Source organism: Peromyscus eremicus, chromosome 11, assembly GCF_949786415.1.
Source record: "Peromyscus eremicus chromosome 11, PerEre_H2_v1, whole genome shotgun sequence".
NCBI classification, from domain to species: Eukaryota; Metazoa; Chordata; class Mammalia; order Rodentia; family Cricetidae; genus Peromyscus; species Peromyscus eremicus.
In genome coordinates, this window is record NC_081427.1 from 13,493,706 (window position 1) to 13,514,851 (window position 21,146).

Below are 21,146 nucleotides of genomic sequence, written 5' to 3' on the forward strand. Positions count from 1 at the left end.
GAGATGGGAAGTGAAAACCAGGCCACCAGGTGCCTCTGCAACACGCAAGTTGAGGAATAAGCTTATGCTGTCTCAGTTGTGATCCAGTCTTGATGTCTCGAGCTAAAGCCACATAAGCCAACCCAGTAGGGCCATATCTGGTCCTGGGATTAATCCCAGGAAGAAAGCCTCCACACAAGCCAAATAGGCAAATATATAAATTAAGTTTTATAAAATTATGTGGACAGAAGTGAGACACTAGGTTACGCTATAAGTCCAAAATCAGAACAAAGACTCTCCTGGTGGATGAAAAGGATAGCTTAAAAAAAAAACAGAGGTAGTATTGGTATTTAAGGTTAGTAAACACCAAAACCATTGTCTCCTACCCCAGTGGTAAGAAGCAGAAGGAGGGGGAGGAAGAGAAGGAAGAAAGAAGCAAGGAGGAGGAAGAAAAGATGACCAAAAAAGGTGTGTGTATATAACCAAGAACAAATTGGAGGTACAAGCTACCAGTCCTGACATGGGTGGGTTAGAGACAACCAAGTTATCAGCTTAGCAGAAGGAAGTAAGTACAACATGGTAGAACACCAGGTCACCAGGTAACCGCCAGAAGTACTGAGCTAGACACCTGACACTGAATGAAAACAAAGCAAGAAGAGGTCTAACACAGTTAGTACACGGACTCAGTAGGGCGTAAACTAAAAACACACCACCTGAAATACACTACAAAGGTACAGACTTCAGTACATGTCAGAGATGTCAAGAGACTGAGTACTTCTGTGGGGAGGATGCTAGAAGACATGGAGGAACAAAATTCACACCAGAGAGCTCCTTTCTCGATTTAAATGATAATGAAACTGTATCCTGAGGAACATTTAATTCAATTCTGTACCCTAAGTTTAAAAGTAAACCAGACTGGCAAAGGTCATTTAGCAAAACGTCCCGACAACTGCAGCCTACTGGCATCCGTAAGTCACTGCATCAGCATTCTGTGCTAGCTAGGACCTTGGCCTTGGCATGGCACTCTTTACAGTGAAGGAGACTTTATACTTTAACCTACTGTTAGGAAGCCTACTACGGAATAAATGGGTGCTTTCACTGGTTTATTGAGCCCTCACAACTTGTGAGATAAAAAGATTAAAAGAACAGCCCAAAACACTTCACAGGTCAAAAAATTCTATCACCTTTCCAAAGTCACAAAAGTAGCTCAATGAGCTTAGCTCCCTGACGATGTATCATTAGAGCCTTCTCCTGAGCAGCCTAAACTAAAGCTGCATACATTTAACTGTGAGGCAATCCTACAAACTATATAAAAGCTGGCACTCTTCGTTCTTATTTAGAAATTAAAAACCTACAAGTCCTTCACACATTCTCTCCTTTCCTGAATTTTATCTACATGCCCAGACACATGGACTACTTCCTAAGCCAAACACATTTATGAGTGACCTTCAATTTTGCTCCCATGTAAGCCTTAAAGTCCCTGACTCAGGTCCCCGTGACATGATGTGGTGAGTTATTCTGAAATTTACACTAATTTTGGAGCAGGCAAATCACTTATGTTTCCCACATTATGCTGACAGCCAGAAAGCATTTGAAAGCTGAGGCAATAAAGCAACTGTCAGGCAGTAATGTAGGTCCTGGAGCCCAACAAACACGTCCCCACTTAAAAGCTTTAAACACTGCTGAAAAATGACATCTGAGACTAACATGATTCTGACTTTATTAGATCAGAACAAATGACGTAGCAGCAAAAGACCCATTCTGCAATCTGGCTTCACTGGTCCTCGGACATGAAGGAAGTGCAGTGAGAGATACATCACTCACTCACAGCCTCTCAGAATCGCACTTGGGCCCTAAAGTGCATCTGCTTAGTGGCATTGTTCTTCATTCCCGTCTTCAGCATCCATTTGGACTTCATCCTTTGGACATACTGCATGTCCCGCTCACGCATGAGAGCTGCTCCTGTGGTTGGAAGGAGGGTAAAAGATGAGGTTAGGGTCTCTTACGTGTTGTCAGAGGAAGTCAAATCTTTGTAGAGAACTCCCAAAGTTGGCTTAGGTTAAGTGGGGTTCTCATAAAGACAGACGCCAATGTGGGGGTTCTAAGCAATGGACCTCAGGTCTACGAGCATCCCAGAACTATGGGTAAGAACTTTGTAAACAGTGGCGTTTGCAGTATTGCTTTGCAGGGCACCAGAAAGCCTGACTTCCTCTCTTCACCACCTCCACTTGGACAGTTATTTCCCAGAGGAGCAAGAAGACAATTTTGTACAGCACAGTATAAGAGTTAAGTAATAGCACACTGTGGTTTCAAAGCTTAATAACTTCAGCTGTCAGCTGTACTCATTTCAATCTACTTCTATTGGGAAAAACGGCCCAAGAGGGACGATGACAAACCTGTAGTGTGTGCACTATATCACACATGCATTAAGACAGTCAAGTCTCTCAACTCCAACGTGGGTCCTACTAATTGTATCCTTTGTATAAATGAACAAATAGAAACGGAAATTTAACACTGTTCACGATATAAAAGTGTATAACAGGTGACTCCACAACTCAAGCATTAACCACTAAGATACTATTTCATTTCTGTGTTACCTCCAGGTAATTTCAGCTTGTAATGATTTCTAAGTAAAAACACGATGTATAACAAGTTACCAAGCCAGGAAAACTAAGTATGTAAGAACACGTCTTGGACTTATTGCCCTAAGTATCATGTGGTAATGGAAGCCCCAGAGCTAAGAAGTCAACCTCCCTTGGAGAAGACCCAGTACAACACAAGTGATAACAAGTCCCCCAAGCCCATGAAATCCACAGATGTAAGTAAGCATCCATGTACCTGTGCTGCCTGTCCACCCCAGGGCTCGGTATTGCTGGAGCACCCTGCCCACAGCCTTCTGGTTTCTAGCAACTGTCACAGCTCTTGGCATGCCAAATCGTTGTTTGTAGTATCTCATCAGGGACCGATGACCCACTCTGGCACCTGTTTTTCAAAAGAGCAACATTCAAATACTGAATCGGACAGTTCTTTCAAGTCAGAGCTATAAGTCAAAGGCTTCCCATAAGACCTTCAAGGGCATCAAAGCTTTAGAAAACCTAGTAGGAAAACAGATGTAATCAGGACAGTGTTTCTCTACTAGAGAAAATAGACCAACATTAAAAAAATAGAGAGATGGAGGCTAAAATTTCTTAAGAGAAAGAAGATCAAGCAGGGAATAGCCCTGACATTAGGTCTATAAGCCATCATCAGAGCTGGACAAAAATGAAACCATCTTCTCTCTGGTTCAGTTTTCTATTCCAGGGGTCCTCCAACAGGAGTGAATTTTACCCCAAGGGACATCTGATCCCCGCTGTAGAGATCTTTACTGTTACAGCTGTACAGCTGGAGTGCTACTGGCATCTAGTGGCTGAGGGGCAGAGACGCTATTGAACATATTAAAATTCACGGCACACCACCAAGAGCAAAGTCATCCAGCCATATTGACAAATTGAGATGCTCCTTCCTAAATGATGGAAACAACTTGATTACCTAAAAAATGATTAAGCTAAATTCTCTTCAAAGCCTGTGATTATTTAAAGAAATCAAGTGAAACAGTATAAATCAATCAGGCTTTGAGAAATGAATTCTTAATTTTAATTTCCAAAGTATTTTGATGTCATTACAATGTATGGTTTATTACACACACACACACACACACACACACACACACACACACACACACACACACACACATTGCACAGACCTCCCATCAACTGTGTAATAATACATGGGGTGATATTTTGTTTGTGCTTTAACAAATAAAGCTTGCCTGGAGATCAGAGTGTGGCGCTATCCACTAGAGGCCAGGCAGTGGTGGCACACACCTTTAATCCCACCTCTTGGGAGGAGGAAACAGGAAGTGATATGGCTGGGCAGAGAGAGGAAGTGATAAGGTAGGGTGGAGACAGGAGCTTGGCCCTTTCAGACTGAGGATTCGGTAGAGGTAAGAAGTCTCTCTAGTGGCTGATTCCTTTACTAATCTTTCAGTATTTACCCTGATATCTAGCTCTGGGTTTTTACTATTAAGACCAATTAGGATTCATGCTACAAATATATTCAGCAAAAAGGAAAGGGGGCCAGTGAGATGGTTCAGCAGATATAGGTGCATGTTGTGCTGATCCAGCAGCCTGAGTTCAATCCCCAGAAACCACACTCAAGTGGATATAGAAAAACCAACCCCAAGAGTTGTCCTCTGGCCTTCCCACATGTACCATGGCACGCGCGCGCGCGCACACACACACACACACACACACACACACACACACACACACACGTCCCCAACCACACACAATAATAATAAACAAAATTTTAAAACAAAGAAAAGAGAACATACATGTCAAATTAGAAAACTAAGGGAGAAAGGTATTGGCCATGTAAAGTCTGGAACTTCTATAATTACACTGATAAAATCCCAAAGTAAAAGTTATTTACTAGAGGAACAATTTGAAGTTCTTGTTTAAGAGTGAGGTATGTCTGATATGACCAAGAGTTAACAAATTCCTTCTTGAGGTCCACATCTATCTCACCAGTCTGTAAGTTTTCATGGAACACAATCACATTCATCCATGTCTCTAGCAGCCTTTGTGCTACAAGCAGACCTGAACAACTACTAGAGACAGAATGGCACACAAAACCTAAACTATTGCTTTCTGACCATTAATAGGGAAACTAACCAACTCGTATGGCATCAGAGCCGAGAAACTAAGAAATAAGGTAAGCTTCGGAGATGGCTAACTCTAGGTGCCATCAGAGGAATGATTTTCAAAAGGTGATCACCCTTACTACCATGAGAGACTGGTCCCTAGGCCAGTGGCATCCACATCACCTGTGGATTTACTAATAAAAGAAAGCTATGTTTTTTAGAAGAATATTAATTAGGACATAAGCAATCAAATACCTTTCCAAACTGAAACACAGGCTATTTAACATATACACAGGCATGAAATAGCCATTCCCACTGGAAATAAACTTACATAGATGGGTAAAATCCTGTGTACAGCTCCTAGCGTAGTTTCAATTCACATAAAGAAAACCACTGACAAATAAACAGGCATGAAGAGTCTATTACATAAGCTTTAGAAGACTATAGATCTGCTGTTAGGATCTATGTCTGGACTAACATGGAAAGAAAAAGTGTCAAGTTATTTTGAGTCCCTGTACCTGGCATAACACTTGGAAACTATTTCCTGCCACCCAGAGGTGATGTTTGTGATCAGATTAGGTGACGACAAAAAAATAGATCCTTCAAATCTAATCTCGTATCTGTGGACACCAGGATGAATGGATAGAAGGTATCTCTCTGAAACCAGCTGCTTGATGCTTAGGCATTCTTATGGCAAGACCTTGGTTTGCACCTGTGCATCCTCAACTCAGAAAAACATCACTGAATGGCCATGTGAGATGATCTACTGGGAAAAGACTCATAGCTAAATGAAGGTCCTCTCAGAAACATCTCAGCACTGTTTACTGGGATTCCAAAATTACAATGCTAAGTCAGGCGGTCCAGATTTGCAAGGACGTTTACTCCTAACTGAGTAAATACTAAAATGGTAATTAGTATATCGTAAATAAATATGCATGTTCATAAGCAACATTTGCAAAAACACCTCACAGCTCCTGAGAGCTGGCAGAAGAGAAGTGAGCCACTCTTGCTGTCAGTTACAGGGAGAACTTGGCATTAACACCACATACAGTGCTAAGCGCTACTCGACCTGATGGCCTGTGGAAGAACAGATTAGCTTTAGAACACCTCCACTGCCCAATAACAACTGTTATGTCTGCTTATGAAACCTGTGTCCATCTAGCTTTCATCATGTAACTGCTTATGAAACTGTCGATTCCTGCTGAACAGCCAATGCCACTGATATTAGATACTGGAGTATCTCCAACTCTAATTTCCTAAAATTAACTGTGCATTTCTCATGGATACAACACCAGTTTCATCTGGTCCGTTGGCAAATAGATCAATGTATCTTTCACACCAATTTCCTCCATATGAACTGAAGAGTAATGAAGGAAATGCAAGGGAACTGAGCCAAGCCACAATCTTCTGGAGAAATGCTCAGAGCGCCCTCTACTGGGTATTTTTTTCATTGTCTTTGGAACCATCTAGCTGCTGATTTTACTCCGTAACAATCTGAGTATCTCTCTACACTTCAGGTACAACTGACACTTTGGAAGCCAGTTGAAAGCAACTCTTAGGTATATGATCCTTCCCAAATTGGCTTTACACTAACACCCATGCTAATCCAGGCACACAAGGGAGCACATCCAGAGATTTCTGAGGTCATTTGTCCCGAAATAAGTAGCTGATCCACATGCTGCCACTACACTTTTACATAATAATGCTTGTTCAGAGATCTCTATTTTCTGAGTTCTTACAAACCTGTAAAGCAAAAATCAAGTATGACTCGAAGTTCCTGCAAGCCTCCTCTGCTCACTTTTTCCTTCCCTTTCCTATCACTGTTTTCCTACTAGAGGCCCAAGGGACCAAGCTTGCCTTCCCTTTGAAAGTCACTTCCACCCTGAGTCAACAAATATTTGCCGTTTTTATGTGTCCGAGTCCCCGTACTAAAATGAAAGAGGAAGGGCAGTCTGTTCTCCCAAGTAGTGGGATATCACTTCAATCTACTGTTTTATAGCACTGTACGTAGGTACAATGATGGAGGACAATTATTTCAAAGGTGCCAACAGGGAGGATTTTAGTGTTCCCAACAAAAAGAATAACTATGTATGAGAAGATAAATGTGCTAGTCACCTTGGCAGAATCATTATATATTATATATTATATGCACGTACTGAAATGCCACATTGTATCTCATAGATAGGTAAAATGGATATGCATTCACTTAAACTACATGCATGTTTTTCAAAGGGAATGAGAGTAGAGAGACAGGCAAGACAACAATTACAAAGGAGGAATGCTGTGGACATCACTCTGTATAAATAAAATGCTGACTGGCCAGTGGCCAGGCAGGAAGTATAGGCGGGACAAGCAGAGAAGAGAATTCTGGGAAGTGGAAGGCTGAGTGAGGGAGACAATGCCAGTCACCGCCAGGACAAGCAGCATGTGAAGATGCTGGTAAGCTACGAGCCATGTGGCAAGGTATAGATTTATAGAAATGGGTTAATTTAAGATATAAGAACAGATAACAAGAAGCCTGCCACGGCCATACAGTTTGTAAATAATATAAGCATCTGTGTGTTTATTTTATAAGTGGGCTGTCGGACTGCCGGGGCTTGGCAGGACCCAGAGAGAAAACTCCAGCGACAGAGGAAAGGGAACTAACTACCAGACAGACGCACAAGTACTCTAGGAGCAGGAGAGGGTCAGGGGTAATCTCCCCGGGGGAAACCAAGATGAGTCTTATGGTGGAGTAGAGTACCAGAGGCAGCACTCAGACACACACCCAGAGATGAGTGTGTGGCAAGGAGGACCACAAGACGCTCTCACATACCTTGAAGGCAGCGGCTCCCAGTGAGGAACCAGAGGGTAAAGAAAACACACTCCTCGTGTTCTAGAAAGAAGGTGCTGGTGGTTGTAGAGAAACCAGATAGATGATGGTCAGAAGAAAAGACCACACAGACAAATGCCTCAGAAGAAAAATATTCAAACAACATTTAGGAATTGCTCAATCATGTGAATGGGAGAAGTAGTTTCCTAAACGGACACCCATTTGGGGCTTCACTGTGTTTCCCACATAATTAAATATTCCTCACCAATTTTCAAAAATGTCAAGTCCAGATGAAAACTTTACCCAAATAGAGCATGATTCTCAAATAGGATATGCCTGCTACTAATGTCTGTGTAATATCATGTGCTAAAGTAGATACAAAATGAAGTAAACATTATAGTGTTCCACATGTCAGACTCTACTTTGTCAGAATCACCTTATTCAGCTTACTTAAGATCTGTTGTTACCTTATTCTCTGAGTAAGAGCTTGGAGTTAGCAGAACTGGGATAGTATTCATCTTACGAGAAAAACTAAGCATCTGCATCGCTCCTGGTACTTGTAAGGACACTGGTCTCAGAATTCACTCTCAAATACCCGCATTCTCCTATATGCAGTATTGTGGACTACTCTCAATTCTAGCATTTAATAAATACAGTTATACTATACTGTTTCTAGAATAACCAGGACATGACAACATTATTTCTCCAAACACCTTCAATTCTCAATTGGCTAATTCTGCAGGTACAGAAACCATGGACACAGAGGACTGGTAGAATTTCTCATTCTATAAAAGCTAAAAGATGTTTTTGTGATTATATTCACCCTTTTACTGCTGTGTATTTTTTTTTATTAATTAATTTTTTTTCATTTATCTTACATCCCGACTGTGGTTTCCCCTCCCGTTTCCTCCCCACTCTGCTCCCCCACCTCCATTCCTCTTCCAACTCTCTGGTCAGAAATAGGCAGTCCTCCCATGGGCATCAACAAAGCATGGCACACCAAGTTGAGGCAGGACCAAGCTCCTCCCCCTGCATCAAGGCTGGGCGAGGCAGGACAGCAGGGGAACAGTTTCCCAAAAGCCAGCTCAGGCACCAAGGACAAGCCCTCATCCCACTGCTGGAGCCCCACAAGCTATACACAACTGTCACACACGTGCTGAGGGCCTAGGTTGGTCCCATGCAGGCTCCCTGACAGTCCGGAGTCCATGAGCTCCTACGAGCCCCGACCACTATAAATTGTATAGGCTACAATACATTACAATAAAACTTCTGTACCATCTAAGAATTTCATCCTCAAGGCTTTCTCTCTGCTCTAGGCATTAAAGATTATTCTGAATTAATGAGAGCTCTCTGTACTACACAGTGATATTAGATGTATTTTGCTGCTTTAGACACAGCAAATTAGGAAAGCAAGACTTTCAACAATGTAATGCTTCATCAGACACCTTCACTGGCAAGGAGGGTGCCATACTGCTGTACTGTTACTGCAAAACTCCCTACACAGTGTACGAAGTGGAGAAAGGCTTGCTGTAAGGTCCTGAATAAGTTGTTTGAACATGCCAGCTTCATATGCCAGACGAAAGGAAGAGAATCTAATTCTCAGGCCGGCTAAAAAGCCTGAATGTGCTGTGTACGCAGTAAACATCAGGCATCTGTTAATATTTACTATCATCTCTGCATTCCCTTCTCTGTCCCTTCATACCATGCCCTCTGTAGCTTCCTCCATTCTCACCAATTAGCTGCACATTCTTCCTTCCTATACAGGAAATAACAGTGGGTGCTTCTCAGATTCATGACTTCTTCATCTTCTCTTTCCTGGGATAAATTCCTACAATGAGTCCTATTTTCCAAGGGAGAAGGCAGAATTCATCCTCCATGCCTCTTCTCCAACTACTGGAGACAGGCAACTCAGGTACTGTAACTCAAATATCAACATGACAAACTACTCTGGAAGCCCGCTACAGTTTGAATATAAGATACTTCCAGTATGTTGAAGTTGGTCCCCAAGTGAAGAAACCGGAAAGTTAAGGTGGTAGGACCTAGTTGATAGAAGCAGATCACTGGAGACAGCTCCCTGGAGGCTATTTTATCCCTACTCCTTTTGCCTCCTTATTTGCCATGAGGTAAACAGTTTCCTCTACCACATGGTCCCACAGCCATTATATTTTACCAAAATGCACTTGGCTAAATGACCGTGGTGGTCTGAATCTTCTGAATCCATGAACCAAGATAAATCCTTTGTTTAAGTCAGATTTTTGGTCATAGCCATACAAAGTAACTAACAGAAGCCTAAGCTATGCACGGACACAGATACCAGAGGAATCAGTTCAAAGAGAGGAATATCAAGAAAAGATGAGAGAGTGCCTAGGGAGATGGCTTAGTTGGTAAAACGCTTGTCATGCAAGCATTAGGACCTGAATTCAGACCCAAAACCTAGGTAAAAAGCTGATGTTGGCACACATCTGTAACCCCCGAGCTGGAGGGGTGGATCCCCAGAACTGACTGGCCTGTCTAGCCAAATTGGTGAGCTATAGGTTCAGTGAGAAACTACCAAATAGTAAGGAGGAGAGCAGCTAGGAATGCCCAACGCTGACCTCTGACCTCTACACATGCATGTCTACACAGACAGACCAGACACAAGGAAAAAGGCATACATACATAAACACAGAAGGGAGAGGAAGGATGAGGGATCTACCAGTCTTCACTTAAAAACACTAAGGACATACCTAGTCAAAATATCCTAAACCTGAAAAGAAACACGGAAAAACAATAACCCTTTTTTAATGAATCAGCCAACTTAGAGCTAAGTAGCTACTTTTAAAGTTTACAGAGTTTTGTTTTTTTTTTTTTTGGTTTGTTTGTTTTTTGTTTTGTTTTTCAGACAGGGTTTCTCTGTGTAGCTTTGGAGCCTTTCCTGGAACTCACTCTATAGACCAGGCTGGCCTCGAACTCCGCCTGCCTTTGCCTCCCGAGTGCTGGGATTAAAGGCGTGCGCCACTACCACCCGGCTAAAATTTACAGTTTTAAAGAGAACATATAAAAATACTAAGGTTCATGTTCTTTTCCCTCAGTTTAGCAGGTAATTGAAGAAGACATGTTTCTTCCACCACACACTGATTAAGCTATCTCTTTTTGACAAATACACTTACCAGAAGGAAGTATCAGCTCCATGGTTTCATCATCACAATCCAAGATCTTTTCGGAGAATAATGCCTCAATTTCACTAGGGTCCTGCCCCTCCTTGTAATCTGGGTAGCTACTCCTGTAACAGTAAAATAGCACTATTAAATAGACTTAACTGAATAGACAGACTGCATTCACAAATGTGGCAAGACCACCACCAGCTTCCAGGGAATGCCCACTAACAGGACTGAGCGATAAAACTACTGTTGGAATTTCTCTGCAACAAATGTGACCAAATGACCTAAGAGGATGTTTTTCCTCTCTCTAGAAAGGTTACGAAATGCAGAAGACATGAACACAGAGCTGGACATGAAGTTATAGCCCAATCAGTCACAATAGAAACACATCTAGAAGACTGCAGCCCAAGAGAATTCCGTGATGACAGAAAAGACACATGTCTATGTGTCTCACATACTAGCTTTAGATGTACAGGCTTTCAAGTACTGAACTTCTTCAAATGCAGACAATGTGACTAAAGCACTGAATTCTTAGTATCTGTTATTTCATTTAAGCACTGAATTTTTAATATCTTTTATTTCATTTAAGTAGCCATAAGGATATACCTAGTAATTACCACACTGGACAGTGTAGTTCTAGAAGAATCTGTTTCTAAATATATCCAAAATTCCATATTTAAATTGACATAGAGAAAAATAACTATACAGTGATGGGGAGATGGCTCAGTAGGGAAAGTACCTGCCATGCAACCAGACCTGAGTTCAATTTTCTACACCCACATACAAGCAAAGCACAGCAATGTCTGCCAATACCCACAACATATTATTGACTCTTGTTTTATAGAGCAAATAATTATTTAATGTTCATTTCATAAAGGCTCATACCACTAATCATTTTTGAAGCTAAAAAAATACATCAGCCGGGCGGTGGTGGCACACGCCTTTAATCCCAGCACTCGGGAGGCAGAGCCAGGCGGATCTCTGTGAGTTTGAGGCCAAGCCTGGGCTACCAAGTGAGTCCCAGGAAAGGCGCAAAGCTACACAGAGAAACCCTGTCTCGAAAAACCAAAAAAAAAAAAAAAATACATCAAGTCCACAAAAAAACACCATTCAGGCAAAGAAAATGCTCTTCTGTACTGAGATGGTTGTTGTTCTTAGTACTACAGAACAAACTAAGGACTGTAAATAAGCTAGCCAAGTGCTTTCCTCCTGAGCCATGTCCAGCCAGCAAACCCTTGAACCATTTGCACCAGTAATCAACTTTAATTCCTAGCAACAGTCTGAGAAGCACACTGGCAAACAGTAACAGACGGAGCTATCTTATCAAGAAGAGAGACAATAAGTAATAATACATATCGAGTGAAATGGTAGTAAGGGATATGAGGATAATAAGTGAAAAATGATTAAGCAAACATGCTCTTTTATGAAAGACAGTCATGGGCAGTCACAATGGCAAGATGAAATTTGAGTCCTTCAGGAAATGAGGACGCAAGTCATTGGACTATGAGCTAAAGCTAAGTGCAAAAACTCTGAGATTCACATACTTGATATCTACTAGGAGGAAAAAAACAACAAAACAAAACAAATCATAGCTAGAGTCAGATCACTAGGACATTGTAAGCCACCAAATTCTGGCTGTTACTTTGAGGAAGAAGGAAAGCCCTTAGAATATTCTGAGCAGTATTTAATCTGACTTAATGTTATAAAAGGATCCCTCAAGGTAGCTTTGAGACTATAACACAGGAGGTGGTGAGGATGAAAAGTTAGATCAGACAGGCAACAAAATTCAGTGACAGTGGATGGTAACCTAGACCTGGACACCGAGGAAGTGAAAAACAGTCACACATACTGAAGATAACTTCAAGGTAGATAAAACAGGATCTGATTAAAGAATTAATGCAAGCATAAAATAAAACACCAAGGATGACTGAAAACGTATTGGCTTGCACTCTGGGAAGGACAGAATTACCGTTTCTGTAAGGTAGAGTAGGTTGGGTTGTATAGCAGAATGTAATACGTTTGAAGCTGAGGAGGTTGGTTGCATTAGATATATAAATTGGTAGTCATAGCCTATAGGAGGCAGTGAAATTTATGAGCCTGAGTAGGAACCTAAATATACAAGAAGCAGATACAGATAATCAGAACATCTGTACTTCAATCTTTCAAGCCAGTTACCAAGTTGATCTACCTCCGGTATTTGCTTAGCCTACTCCCAATTAGACAATCAGTCTAAAGGTCAAACACACTATTGTCTGGTAGGAAACTAGAGGGATAAACATTTTCTATTGCTTAGGGAGGATGCTTTCTATCTCTAGCAGAAACTCAATCTGTCTTATAATGCTAACACCTCTAACCTTCTAATTATGCCACCCAACAGCCACCTTCAAGTCCAAATTAGAAATTCAGGAAGAGGGGCAAAAAAATTCTAAAAGATTAAAATTTTTCTGACTATCTTCATCACTTGGGCTGTGGCTGCTTGGCATGGTACTTACACATATCTGTGCATACACTATGCTACATCTCAGAAATTTTGACAAAAGACACTAATTATTCATGAATACCTAACACACTTGTTGCATATTATGAACTGCTCAAGATTCCAGTTAGAGTTGAACTATCTATGAAATAATCTCACTACCAAATGCCAGGCTCTGGCACAAGTATCAAGCAGTTCAATTTCCTTAGTAGACAGTCTTTGATTCAGAGTCTCTCAAGGAACCCAAAATGTGAAACCTAATTTTTGTATGTCTATTCACAAGATAATTAATAAAATTAAAGCTCTGACCACTTAACCACAAAGAACAAAACCAAATCAGTCCCCCTCACTTTGGGCTCTTCCCTTCTCTAGATGTGTAATATGGGCTGAGAATATTTCGAGCAAAGCTGAGTCTGATATCACAGCTCACTGCATGATGAGCCCAACTCATCTTCAGAAGGACGGCAGATATCGTACATTATCACTTCAGTACAAACACGACCTCAAAACACTTCACAAACTCCAGCCTCACCTAAAGTCATAGAAGTCTGCAAATTCCAAAGCAGCGTCACCATCTGTGAAGAGCTTACAGTGGCTTTTGTCATTCATGTGTGCCTGCACAGCTTCTGTGGAGTAGAAGGATTTCCCTTTCTCGTTGCACCACAAGCAAACCTTGCCAACACCGATTTTCTCTCCTGGTCATAAAATTTAAGGGAAAAATATGAACTCAATCTTCTGAAGTGAGGTTGAATCTCATTCTCACAAATTGAAAAACATTTCTTCATCAAAAGCAAAGTTATGGTACTCACCCAAATATTTAATCAGTCCTTTCAGATCCGAAAGATATTCTATATCAGGAATAAAGAAGCTGTGGATCTTGGTCATATGAGCCACATTCTTCACGAGGGAGCTTGAGTGATGGGAACAAAATAAGCAGTCTGTTATTGGGATGGCGCCCTGTAGGGGGCTCTCCCCAGCTTCTGCAGCTTCTGCATCCTGGTCCTCCACTCCAGGGTTCTCACATTCCAATCCATCATCAGAATCAATATCTTCCCAATCTTCTAGTCAGAAGTTTTGAAAAACAAATTTACTTTTAAAAATATAGTAAAGACACAATCGAAGACATCACTATGCTTCACAACACATTATAATCCTGCCTGCCCTCCCCACCCCCAAGGCAGATTCTTTTTCAAGACCTCAATTTTAGCTATTTATTTACCCTCAGACAAGTTTAAATGATAAGAAACTTTGATCTTTCTTTTCCAGCACATGCTAAGCTCCTTGAAGTAGTCTCTAACTTCGTTCCTATGCCTCACAGTACCTAGGCCAGTACTGGACACAGAGTTAAACGGATTCCGCTCTGGGTGCCTACCATTTCCACTTCACAGGAATACTTTAATGTATATTACAGTATGTGCAGGTGTGTTATATGAACTGCCATAGTGTCCTTCCAAGTTCAACGTAATAACCAATGTGACAGGTGGGACCTCTAGGAGCCCTCATGAATGGACTGATATCCCAAGAAAAGGACTTGAGTGAACTTGCTAACCTCCTCTTTTTTTTTTTTCTTTTTCCTTTTGCTCGTCGTCGTCCATGAGTACACAACCTAGACCTCTCTGCCTTTTCCATCACGTAAGCAAAGTCTGAGAAAAATCCCCAGTCCATGGAACAGGCCCTCACCACACAGTCAAGCTACCAGCGGCCAGATTCATGACATCCCGGCCTCCACGACTGTGGCAAAGTAAGTTCATGGTGTTTATAAAAGACCAGACTTGAGATATTTTGTTATAGAAGTATAAACAGAGTGAACATGAACTCAACACTTTCAGTATTAACATGCTGTGGGGGTAAAGGAATAAACACTTCATAAAGAGCCTTGGCTGCTGCCTGGAGCCCCACATTTCAGGCCTGCAGGCAGTCTGAGCCCCTCACTCAGTGTGAACCAACTAGGTTAAATGGTTTTAATCAACTAAGCTAAATCCAAAATCCTAAGAAGCCACTAGAATTACAAATCCTGCAGCAGTGTGCCAACAGCATGTCTTTCTGTGTGTGCACAGGTGTTAACATTCCTTAGCCAATCGAAAAGGAGCATATTTAACTCAATTATAAAGTACTTGTATCCTCTTATTTTTTTCAGTCAATGCTTTAGGCCCTGAATCCACACAGAGAAGCAGAGAGAAAAAAAATTTCCTGTGGAGATGCAGACTAGTGAGTCATTTAAACCCCTTTGTCTCATCACTCCAAAATGTCCTAATGAAACCCTTCATTTTATACAACGAATACATGCTATTTGCTTCAGAACACAGAAAGAAGAGTTCACATGAATAAAAACAATTTAAAGCTCAACTTGAGCCGGGCAGTGGTGGTGCACGCCTTTAATCCCAGCACTCGGGAGGCAGAGGCAGGTGGATCTCTGCGAGTTCGAGGCCAGCCTGGTCTACAGGGTGAGATCCAGGACAGGCACCAAAACTACACAGAGAAACCCTGTCTCGAAAAAAACAAAATAAATTAATTAATTAAATAAATAAATAAAATAAAAATGGAGGCCTACAACCCATCTTCCGAAATATTTAAAAGAAATAAATCAGATTAACAACCTTAAATACAGGTAGGATGTGGTAGGCCTGTAATCCCAGCTCCCGCGAGGGCTGCGGTTCGGGGTTAGAAAGTCAAGAACAAGCACCAAAACTACACAGAAAAACCTTGTCTCAAAAAAAACAAAACAAAACAAAACAAAAAGAAATAGAAAAAAAGAAAGTCAAGGCCAGCCTGGGAAACAGTGAGACCCTGTCACAGAGCTTAAAAACAAAGTAGAAAGGACCGGCAGGGCTTAGGTGGGCGTGCCTCCCTGACATGCGCGGGGGGTCAGTTCAACCCCTAGAAGGGCAACACCCCTAAAACGGATGCAGCACTCAATCTCCATCCGCAAGCTTCCAGGGACCCGGTGCCTCACCCCAACCCCGACGGGGCCGTTACCTTCATCATCATCCTCCTCCTCGTCGTCCTCCCCGTCCTCCTCACTCTCCTCCCACTGCTGCTTCGCTAACTTCTTCGCCTGCTGCTCGAACCACTGGAGCCGGGGCGGCTTCTCCGTCGGGTCTCGCTCCTGGGGGCCCCGTCGGCTCGCGCCGGCGCCCGCCGCCCTCCGGGACTCCTCCGTGGGCACGGAGGGCGCCTTCTTGGGAGACGTGGACGGCTGGGCCTTGATCGCCTGCTGGATGGCGGCGTTCACGGCGTCCTTGTCCACGCTGTCCACGCCCAGCCCCTTCTCCAGGTTCTTCTCGTTGAGCATCTCCACTTGCCGGCTCACGGCCCGCACCGCCTTCTTCTCCAGCTCCACGTGCCGCCGGGACTTGAGGTGGTTCTCGTAGGCGTTGAACGTGGCGAACTTCTTACTGCACACGGTGCAGTAGGTGGCCGTGCCCTTGCTCTCCTCCTCCGCCACCGCCCGCTGCGCCCGCACCCGCTCCTGGAAGCCCTCGGCCGTCACCGGGGCCATGCCGGCCACTTTGCGCCGCAGATTGTAGCGGTGCCAGTCGGTCTTGTAGTGCGCCCGCTGCATCTCCGCGTCGCGAAACGCCACCCTGCAGGTGATGCAGGTGTACGTCGCCATGGCGGGGCCTGGAGGAAGAGACGGCCTGGCGGAGGACCTACGGGACCAGCGTTCGCGTCTCCCCCGGGATCCGCAGACTCCACCTCGCCTACCGCCGGGAAAAGCCTCACGAGCTTCCGGCTTCCGCAAGCTCACGGACGGAACCTCCCGCCGGCACAGGAAACTGTTGACAGCCGGGCCGGAAGTCCCGGCTCTTTCCTTAGCCACGCCCCGGAAGGCGATGGAACGTCGTTGCTATCCCGGTGATGCTGGGTCCGCCCTGTCAATCGGAGGTGTTCCCTGGCGGACGCTGCCTCCGGGTCGTGAGCAGCGCCGTGTAGCGGCTGTGTTGTGACGTGGGTAAAGTGACAGCTGTGGGAGAGGGAGGAGGGCGCGGGCGCCCGGGACTGCTTTGGGTTCTGGGAAGTCTCTTGAGAAGTCTCCTGCGGCGGCTCTCACGGGAGGTGGATTCCCGCAGGACTGTCTCCTGCACTTCTGGAATGGGAGCTCAAAGGTGGCGACAGCTCGGGACTTCCGGAGCCTTCTGGCCGGCTGTCCCCCGTGGCCAGAAACCGTGGGGTCCAGACCCAAGCCAGAAATATAATCCGAGCCACGTGTGAAGATGGAAATCCAAGTAGCCATGCAAAAAGTAAAACTATGTGAAATTCCTTTTAATGATCGAAAATACTATTTCAGCATCTAAAAGCTAAAACAATTTGTGAGCCGTTTTTACGCTCCTTCGCTGGTACTAAATTTTGGAGATCCCGTGTGTATAACAGCAACAATTAATATCAGTTCGGTATTACCCCGTTTCATGTGCTCGATTTGCATATATATATATAACCTCATATGTATGAGGCAATGTTTCATAGGAAGAAAGGAATCTGAGAGGCATTATGGATTCATCTGCAATGCCTGGCTCAACCAGATCAGAATGTTGTGGAAGCTTCCAGGTTAGATCGGATTCTTTTTTGACTCAAAATCATCAAGTGGCTCTCTTGGTTTTAAATAAAATTCGAACCAAGCATTCTCAGCTCTAAAGGATCTGCATCCATCCCTAACTCAACCTCTGTTCTATCCCTGCACCTTAACTCACCCTGCTTCAATCATGATAGTAATTGTTCGAACAGGTTAAGCAAGTACATTTTTGGTATTGGGTTAGAAATCCTTTGCTATTCAGCCTGAACATTTTTCTGCCAGTTTGCTCCCTTTTTTAAGTCTTTGCCCAAATGCCTTTGTCTTAGGGTTTTATTGCTGTTAAGAGGCACCATGTTCATGGCAACTCTTTTGTTTGTTTGTTTTTCAAGACAGGGTTTCTCTGTGTAGCTTTGGAGCCTGTCCTGGAATTCACTCTGTAGCCCAGGCTGGCCTCGAACTCACAGAGATCTACCTGCCTCGGCCTCCCGAGTGCTGGGATTAAAGGCGTGTGCCACCACCGCCCGGCAGAGAATGTGTTTGGTTTGGTTTGGTTTGGTTTGGTTTGGTTTTTTGAGACAGGGTTTCTCTGTGTAGTTTTGGTGCCTGTCCTAGATCTTGCTCTGTAGACCAGGCTGGCCTTGAACTCACAGAGATCCACCTGCCTCTGCCTCCCGAGTGCTGGGATTAAAGGCGTGTGCCACCACTGCCCGGTATGACAACTCTTATAAAGGAAAAACATTTAATTGGGGTGGCTTACATTTTCAGATGTTTAGTGTATTTTCATGGTGCAACATGGTGGTGTGCAGGCAGACATGGTGCTGGAGAAGTAGCCAAGTGTTCTAATCTCCCAGGCAGTAGAAATGACACACTTCCTCCAACAAGACCACACCTACTCCAACAAGGCCACACCTCCTAATAGTGCCACCTCCCATGGGGGGTCATTTTCTTGCCCATTTTTTTTTCTGGTATGTTTTTTTCCAGATAGGGTTTTTCTGTGCAGCCTTGGATCCTGTCCTGTCCAGTCTAGCCTCGAACTCAGAACCGCCTGCCTCTCTGCCTCCCAAGTGCTGGGATCAAAGGCATGCACCACCACAGCCCCACAAGGGGCTATTTTCTTTCAAACCACCACAGCCTTTATGAGAGGCCTTTCTAGGCCCTTTTGTAAAAAGTGGTGCTTGCATCCTATTTTTTAAGTCCTTGCTAGGCATTACTTTCCTCTTTATCTCTGTTTAGTAATCTATTGTGCTGTATTGAATTACTCTAGAATTTAGCATCACAACATCATCTCAGTTTCTCTTAAGGCAAGCATCAATGTGGCTGAGTGAGGTGGTTCTTAGTCTCTTGAGTTCATGGTGAACCTGTGGCCAAGGCTGAAGTCACCTGAAGGTTTTAGTATTTTACCATGGCTGGAGGGGTCTCATCAGAAATGACTCACATGGCTAATAGCAAGAGATTTGGATTCTTTGTCAATTGAATCTGTCCATAGAACTATTTGTCTTCACAGGGGTGCAATTAGCTTCCCTTTAAAAAAAAAAAAAAACAAGAGTGGAGCCACAATGCCTCTCATGGTCTAGCCTTGACTAAGTATTTCTCCAATATGCTGAATGCAGGTCAGCTCATTTAATGTTCATCAGAGCATGGATAATGGGAGTAGGGACAGTGGGACTTTGTGGGTTACTTTGAGAGACTGGCTACCACTAACATTAGTTGTTTCTCCCCTGCATCCGTGGAAACCTTACAATTCTGGACCAATCAGAAGGGCCAGTCACACATCATGTTAGTCATCTTGAGTATAAATTCCATGAAAACAGGCTGCCCTTCCATTGCTGAATATCCAACACTAGAACAATACCAAGTCAGAGACTATTCAGTATTTTTTAAATCGACAATTTTGAAATGCACAAGTTAAATCCAATGACTTTTGTTCCAGAAAGTTTTTATTTTGAAATTGTAAAAAAAATTTCTTGTGATAACTGAGCTTTCTAGACAGATCCCATTTTGAGAAATATAGCTAGTATTGGGCATCAACTGAAGTGAGCAAAATACGTGTATTTTCAAGATTCCCTGAAATGCAGAAGATAGCTATATAAAGAAAAGCATTTCTGGATTTTACCTATTAATGTTGTTGTATTTACTTCATATCTTTTCATCTCTGCTTGCTCCTATGGTGATATTTTATTTGTGTTGAAATGTGATTTTATTTGTATGTTTAAATAAAGTTGCCTGGAGATCAGAGCTAAGAGCAAGCCATTTAGCAGAAGTCCGGCGGTGGTGGCACGCGCCCTTAATCCGATCATATGGCAGGTAGAATCTCTGTGTATTCAAGGAAAAAACCAAGCAGTGACCCGAACCTTTAGTCCCAGTACCAACCATAGAGACCTGGAGGTCTGTATAGACAGGCAGTGATGAGGAAATCATGTGGTTGGGTTTAGAGCCAATGAGAAGGTAGAACAGAAAGGCAATAAAAAGACAGGACACAGGAAGAAGTGATACTCTTGGGAAGGACAGCAGCGAGTGGTAAGCTAAAGGCTATTCGCTAGTGCTCTGATCTCAGGCTTTTAACTCTGTATTTGGCTCTGTGATTCTTATTTAATAAGACAGTTTAGAATTTCATCTACATGCTCCTGTTCATTTTCATGATCCTTTTCCAGCATCCTTGGCCTCTCAATAGACTTTACTTTTTTCTCTTTAACTAACATTGCTACCCCCATTAATATTATAGTGAACTTCAAAGAACAGGCTTTGTAGTCTATGTGTTTTTTCCTCTGCTAGCAATGTGACCTTAGTTTATTTACTGCTCCTTATCAGGATATTCTTAACTGTGCTTGCTATTATTTAGATATGGTGTGTCCCTTAAAGATTCATGTGCTAGAACACTGTTCCCCAGTGTAACAGTGTTGGGAGGCCGTGGAACATTTAAGAGGTAATTACGTCATGGGAGCTTCATCTGCATGGGTGGATTCGTGTTTGTGTCAAGTAGCTGGGACTAGATGGTTGACTACAAGAGTCGCCCGGTGAAAGTTGGTCGGTCTTGCGGTCATCGGTCATCGTGTGACACCTATTGTCCACACACATCCACTTCCACTCCTTTTCTTCCACATGTGGTGCAGCGTCTCAGCCAGCAGCAGCAGCTCAGGAGATGTCAGCTCCATACTCTTGGACCTCTAGAACTGAGAACTAAATACCTTTCTTTATAAACTTCCTAGGCTCAGAAGTTCTATCATGGCAAGAGGAAATAGACTAATTTATCCATTAAATGTAGGGTCTTGAAGATTAAACGTGATACTGTTACTTAGTGTTTCCTGTATCTTAGATCAGGGGTTACATATTGCTCATAAAGGACCAAGTAGTAAAAAGGTTAGGCTTTGTAGTAAATCCTGTCTAATCTATTTGGGCATTTTGGGTTTGCTGCAATAAAATAAAAGCAACCAATTATAATATATAAGTGAATAAGTACAACTGTATTATAATAAAAGTTTATTTACAGATTCAAGAATTTAAATACAGGTGGACATGATGGCCTCTGCCTAAAATCTCAGAACGTAGGA

At 43.0% G+C, this 21,146-nt stretch overlaps 1 protein-coding gene across 1 annotated transcript; it reads right to left on the reverse strand.

Moving 5' to 3' along the window:
* Nucleotides 1–1,682: 1,682 nt before the first annotated feature.
* Znf622 (zinc finger protein 622) lies at nucleotides 1,683–16,983 on the reverse strand. Its single transcript, XM_059276578.1, has 6 exons — nucleotides 16,065–16,983; nucleotides 13,898–14,146; nucleotides 13,621–13,783; nucleotides 10,622–10,734; nucleotides 2,818–2,961; nucleotides 1,683–1,941 (listed from the first exon to the last, which is right to left on the reverse strand). Exons 1-6 carry the CDS (start codon nucleotides 16,699–16,701, stop codon nucleotides 1,814–1,816), a joined length of 1,434 nt encoding a protein of 477 aa, XP_059132561.1. The 5' UTR covers nucleotides 16,702–16,983; the 3' UTR covers nucleotides 1,683–1,813.
* Nucleotides 16,984–21,146: the final 4,163 nt, after the last annotated feature.

Coding starts and splice junctions, on each gene's coding strand:
- Znf622 (XM_059276578.1), bottom strand. CDS start 16,701: ATGGCGACGTACACCTGCATCACCTGCAGGGTGGCGTTTCGCGACGCG. Junction 14,147..16,064: donor GGAGGAGGATGATGATGAAG/GTAACGGCCCCG, acceptor TCTGACTAGAAG/ATTGGGAAGATATTGATTCT. Junction 10,735..13,620: donor GCAGACTTCTATGACTTTAG/GTGAGGCTGGAG, acceptor TTACTGTTACAG/GAGTAGCTACCCAGATTACA.